This window comes from Gopherus evgoodei, unplaced genomic scaffold, assembly GCF_007399415.2.
Source record: "Gopherus evgoodei ecotype Sinaloan lineage unplaced genomic scaffold, rGopEvg1_v1.p scaffold_40_arrow_ctg1, whole genome shotgun sequence".
In the NCBI taxonomy this organism is placed as follows: Eukaryota; Metazoa; Chordata; order Testudines; family Testudinidae; genus Gopherus; species Gopherus evgoodei.
In genome coordinates, this window is record NW_022060061.1 from 2779662 (window position 1) to 2785669 (window position 6008).

General features: G+C 54.9%; 1 protein-coding gene across 1 annotated transcript; it reads right to left on the minus strand.

The window, feature by feature from the left end:
• Window positions 1–3314: 3314 nt before the first annotated feature.
• GADD45GIP1 (GADD45G interacting protein 1) lies at window positions 3315–5278 on the minus strand. Its single transcript, XM_030546149.1, has 2 exons — window positions 4925–5278; window positions 3315–4300 (listed from the first exon to the last, which is right to left on the minus strand). The coding sequence occupies exons 1-2, from the start codon at window positions 5245–5247 to the stop codon at window positions 3973–3975; spliced, it is 651 nt and encodes a 216-aa protein (XP_030402009.1). The 5' UTR covers window positions 5248–5278; the 3' UTR covers window positions 3315–3972.
• Between the last annotated feature and the right edge of the window lie 730 nt (window positions 5279–6008).

The following is a 6008-nucleotide window of genomic DNA, read 5'->3' on the forward strand; positions in this document are numbered from 1 at the left end:
GAAAGTGCTTTGAGATCTACCGATGAAGAGCTGGGGATTATCACACCATGATAGGGTGCAACAACACACCCCAACCACCTTTATTCTGTTCACTATTTATATCCATCTACCGTGGCCCCTTAGGGTCAGGCTTTCAAAAGCACTTTTACTTGGCAAAAATCAGAGATTTTTTTCAATGGGACTGTGCTCCGACCAAAGACCTGCTTTACACAGATTTTGTACTGGCATCACCTTTTATTTAAACAGATATTGCTACTCCTGGCCAACCTCTAGTGGGGCTGCAATGACAGGCTTCCTCTGCTTCCCATGTGGGAACAGCAGTGCTGCTAGAAACACCTTTATATAACGGCAGCTGGACTACGGAGAGTTGTACCACATAAACTATTGGGGGGTATTTAATGTGGTACAACTTACTTCCATCCCTCCTAAGTCCTTCTCACTAGCAATTCCGAGGGCTTGGCTGCATGTGGAAACTTACCAGAATCATTTCATAGGCCCAGCTCTTCAAGGGTACTTAGTGACCCAGCTCCACTGATGCCAGGGAGCACCTGGGCTGTGGATTCAGAGCACGCTGTGCTCTTCTCCTCTGATCTCCTGTATAACACCGGCCCTGGATGAAATCCTGTTTGAACCGGAGCAGCTCTCTGAAGAAAACATGCCAGCTCGATTTAAAGCATACCCCAGCTGGAGAATCCCCCGCAAGTCATTCCAATAGTTAATTACCCTCCCTCTTAAAACTGCACACCTGAATGTGTCACTTCAACTTCCTTCTGGCTGCAGCTCTGGTGAGAGAGCAGGACGAGCCCCTTAGCAGAGTGTTGCTGTATACGAGGGTGATTTAAATTATTCCAGGATTGTTTCCCATGTGGCCACTTGTCGGGTGGGTGGGCAGCAAGACTATGGCAGAACTGAGAACGTCATAAGCGGTATCAGAAGTGGAGCCCATGGGCCTATGAAAAGGCAGGGAGGGGTGGGCAACTGCCCCCCTTACTCCATAGGGAATGACACCCCGGACTCCTAGTCTGGAGAAATTGCTGCCTTGGTAAACATCCAGCCCAAGTGGGGCCAGACCCTGAGCATCGTCTCTGGGGTGAATCAGCAGGCAACTGCCCCACACAATCCCCTATAAGCGAACAAAACCTCCCTGCAGTGGGGTTATAACTGGGCTAAGTCAGCAGCTGTGAGTCACTCATGCTGCCGCTGCCTCCTAGCGGTCCCCGTGGGAAGCGTATCCCTGCCGGCTGCAAAGCTGCCATTCCTTGCTCTGCAGCTGGGCCCTGGCTCTCCCAGCTGCTCCCCGCGAGGGAGGATTTTGTTTTTCAACCGTGCGAACACCTGCTCTGCGTGAAGAGGGGTCTCCCAAGCCAGCAGCCCAGCTGCTGGTGTTGCGAGGAAACCAATTTTGCTGTCTGATCAGGACAGCTGTCCCAGCTGTGTGAAACAGCTGTGGAAATATGCCAAAGGGATGGGGGTGGGGTGAAGTGTCTAAAGCAGCTCAGAGAGTGGGGAGGAAAACCTCTGTCCTTGGAGCTGTGAAATGCTTTCAAAATAGTCACCAATTTCAGTTCCCAGCCATCCCCCCCACCCCTGGAGGCAGCGAGAGAAGAAGTAACTTGCCAAGGCTACACAGAGACTCAGGAGGGAAGAGGAAATGGCTTGGTAATTATGGCACTAACTCAGCACAGGAGAGGCCCATGTTCAATTCCCTGCTCTGCCTCAGACTGTCTGTGTGACTGTGGGTAACTCACTTAACCATGCTATGCCTCAGTTTCCCTATCCCTAGAACAGGGATACTAGCACTGCCCTGCCCCACAGGGGCATGGGTTAGGATAAATAAATTAAAAATTGTGAGGGGCTCAAATACCTTAGGGATGGGGTCCTGTAAGTACCTAATATAGGTAGAACCCAGCAATCCTGGCTCCCAGTTTTCCCTACTCTGACAATATGAGAAAAGGCTTTAAAAAAAGGGGGAGGGCAGGTTTAGTCTCAAGAAAAGAGACTGAGGGGGACCTGACAGTCTTCAAAGCTGTTCTAGAGGGGAGAAGTTGTTCATGTTTACTGAGGGTAGGGCATGAAGTAACAGGCTTAATCCGCAGCAAGGGAGATTTAGGTTAGATACCAGGAAAAATGTCCTGCCTCTGAGTTAGTTACATTCCGGAATAGGCTTCCAAGGGAGGAATCTTGACTTTGGGGGCCTTTAAGAATGGATTGGCCAAACCCCTGTCAGGGCCAGTTTCTGTTTACCTGGGCCTACATGAGCATGGGGGGCTGGACTGGATGATTTGTGGAGGTCCCATCCAGCTCTACGCTTCTGGGATCACGTTTTCTCCCCCAAAGCAGAGAAAGCAGCGAACACTCAGTGGGATTCTTTGTGTATGGTGGTGGTTGGAGCAAGGGCGATGGGGAGTGGGGTCTAGTGGCAGGAACAGGACCAGAAATCAGGACTTTGGGTTCTACCACCAGCACTAGGAGGGGGGAATCTAGCAGTTAGAGGAGGGAGCACAGGAAGTCACTGCCTAGACTCTGTTCCCAGTTTAACGTGCTTTCCTTCTCTGCGCCTCATTTCACTTGTCCGTATTTACTCAGGAGTAACAACGCTGCCCCAAGCTGGTGTTCGGGGAGTAGGACTGCATGGGACCCTCTAGGGAAGGACAAGCAGCCGATTACACCGTTGCCATGTATGAGTCAGTCTCCAAATTTGGAAGAAAGTGCAACTAGGTGCAGAGTGTGCAGGGAACTGGCCATGGACAGGTATTTTACCTGTGGAAGATCAGTGAATCTCACTCCTTCCTAACAAAATTGTGCTGTTCCTTGAGGTAGGGAAAGGAGGCTAGTGGATAGAGCACAGGCCTGGGTGTCATGAGACCTCAGTTCTAGTCCCTGACCTGCTGTGTGACTTTGGGCAAGTCCCTTCTCCTCCCAACGCCTCAGTTTTCCCATCTGTAAAAGGCGGGCAGTGATACTGACCTCCTTTGGAAAGCTATTGGAGACCTACCGATGAAAAGCCCTAGCTAAGAGCAAGTGTGTGTGTGTGTGTACACACACACATACACACACACGTCACTTGCTTACTGCTGAAATGCAGCCACTGCTGGGCTGGAATGTGACTGCTGTATAACAATCCATAGCAACAGCTCAAGACAAAGTTAAAAGGGCATCCTAGTGAACCAGCCCTGCAGGGGGACAGATTTGCGGGAGGGGAAAAGCAAGACTGATCTCTTAGAAGCACCAGTGGTCTCTAAGGCATGTTTGTGGTCAGGAGAGACACTAGAACCTTCTGCGATCAGAAGTGGCCGATAAAGAAAAGTCCCAGGTAGCCAAGGCCCTGGTCAGAGCCTTTTATTTCAACATACAAAGTACAGGGATCTCAGGTTGCTGGCTTGGTAGGGGCAGAACTGGCTGAGAAAGGAGCCTAGTGGTTACATTCGTAACACAGTCACCATGCAGTTACCACCCTCTCTCCAATAGCAGCGTTCACTCAGGAGCCCCGGGGCTCTGTAAGGGAATGCCAGCTCCCCTACAACGTATCATTCCCAATCTGAAGTGGTGGGGAGCCTAGGGCATTCGAGCAGGACCTTCCAACAACCTCCCTCTGCCTTACTCGAACTCCATTAGGTGGCCTGTGCACAGATCTGAGTCCAGCTGGGGATTGCTGAAGAACCCAGGCTGAGCTGGTTGGATGTACACGCAGGGAGGGAGGGAGGCTGCCCATGCCCCCTGCCACACTCCAGGGGGCAGCTCCTACACTGCAGTGCAGTGCAGTGCCCATTGACCCAGTGCTTCACTCCCCCACAATTAGAGTACTTGGTGGTATTGACTTGCTGCTCTGAGAAGCATAATTGGCATTCCAGACCTGAGCCACCAGCTCCCTGCTCAGCCCCCATCTAGCATGCACTGGGAACAGAATTTAGCCCAGTTACAACTGTGGCTCCAGCAGTGACCCAACCTGAGGCTCCTAGACCATGTGCCCCCCTAGGCTGGTTCAGCCGCCCCAGCTGAGACAGGAACAGGTTCTGGGTCAGCGGCAGCTGCAGCAGCTTTCTTCTTTGCCTCCTCCTTGAGCTGTTTCTTCTTCAGCTTGAGCTCCTTGCGCTGTTTCTTCTCCATCTCCTGCACCAGCTCCTGGAATTTGGCACTGCGGTGGTCCACCTTGTGGCCAAAACGCTCCTGGGCCTCAGCCAGCAGACGCTGCCGCCGGGCCTTGTCCTCCCGCTCCTTCTCTTTGCGTGCCGCCTTCTCCCGCCGCCAGTCCTCGATCATCTGTGGCATCTTGGCCATGTTGGCAGCAATCAGCTTCTCTCTGCCAGGAGGGCAAACAACAAGCCAGCAGTGAAACACCCACCACTACAGGGGGCAGACTCTGTATCTCTACTGCCACTGCTGCTCCCAAGACTTGCCCTGTAATTTGGGTGGATGACAGAGGTCACCATTTCCTTTCCCTGAGGGCGGGTCTTGGGCCTGGCAACCACACTCATAGGAGTGGGTCTGGAGCATTTCCTACAGCAATGTGTTTGGGGGAGGGGGCTCTCAGTGGTTTGAGTATTAGCCTACTAAACCCAGGGTTGTGGGTTCAATCCTTGAAGGGGCCATTTGGGGATTTAGTTGGGGACGGGTCCTGCTTTGAGCAGGGGGTTGGACTAGATACCTCCTGAGCTCCCTTCTAACCCTAATATTCTTAAAAAAAAAAAAAGTGTGTCAGACCCCAAATAGGGGTCCTCACCCCAGGACTAGGGTTAGGTTCCAGCATCTCTCCCACCTCTGGAGTAGGGTCGTCCCTCCCCAGGAGCTGGGTCAGGTTTTGGGGTCTCTGACCCCTCCATGACTAGGTTCCCCCCTCTCCCCAGGAATGAATCACATTTCAGGGCCCCCTCCCACGGCGGTCAGGACCCAGAACTACGTCTCCCGGGTCTGGCCCCCTCCGCACCTCTCCACCCGCTGCCTCTCCTCCTCCTGCTCCTTCTCGTCCAGCGCCGCCTCCATCTCCCTCAGCCCGGGGAACCACTCCCTCTCCTCGGCCTGCAGCTCCTGCAGCTTCTCGGGGCTGGGCCAGAGCCGGGCTGGGTCCACGCCGGAGGCCGAGCCGTGGCGCCCGTACAGCTTGGCCTCATAGGCGGGCTCCAGCTGCCACGCGGGGGCGAGGGGATCGTCGGGGTCCGGCCGGTACACGCCGCCCGGCCTGCGCCGCGGGGGCGGGGCGTGATAGGAGCGGGCGGCCCGGAGCAGCCCCAGCCACGCGGGCGCCGCCATCTTGGGCTGTCACGTGACCTCACAGGGCGGGTCCTGCAAGCAGCAGCTTGGGCTGCCCAGAGAGGTGCCTGACGCCCCCCGCTGACCGGAACTGGGGGCGATGGAGGCCGGAAGTTGGTTTGGGGAAGGCCAAGAAAGACCGGAAGTGGGCATTGGGGACCGGAAGAGGGCTATTTGGGTCAGTGGGGACCGGAAGTGGGGCATTTTGGGGCAGTGGGGACCGGAAGTGGGGTGAGGGAATTTGCCCCCAAACTGAGGTGTCTCCTCACCATGCCCTGGAACCAATGTGCCGTCGCCAGCAACGTGGTGCTGAGTTGAGACAAAGGGCCAGGAGTCAAACCTGGCACTGGGTCAGTGTCACGTCCAGGCGATGTGTCGTCAGGTCACCCACACGTAGGGCGGCCACCTCTGAGCAACAAAGAACTGGGACAGCCCGGCTGGGCCTGAGCCCACAGAACCGGCCAGCTGGCAGCGTGTGCTCTGTGCCCTCACAGGCCTCCCGGCCAGCCACCGCCACAGGGGGCGACCTGGGGAAAACCTGGACAGGTGGCAACCTGTCCCCCCAGAATGGGTTACATTTACATTACAACATGGCATGACCTCAGACCAGGGCACTGGGTCAGAAAGTGGCCTTGGAATGACTCGCAAGCACCCAGACAATGGGATGGTGCGGGGACAGGTGCTGTCTGAATGTGGCACCAAGATGAAATACCATCATCTCGTGGCACAATGGTGTCACAAGAAACAGCATTGGAGGGAGA

Coding starts and splice junctions, on each gene's coding strand:
- GADD45GIP1 (XM_030546149.1), bottom strand. CDS start 5,247: ATGGCGGCGCCCGCGTGGCTGGGGCTGCTCCGGGCCGCCCGCTCCTAT. Junction 4,301..4,924: donor GAGAGGCAGCGGGTGGAGAG/GTGCGGAGGGGG, acceptor CCCTCCTGGCAG/AGAGAAGCTGATTGCTGCCA.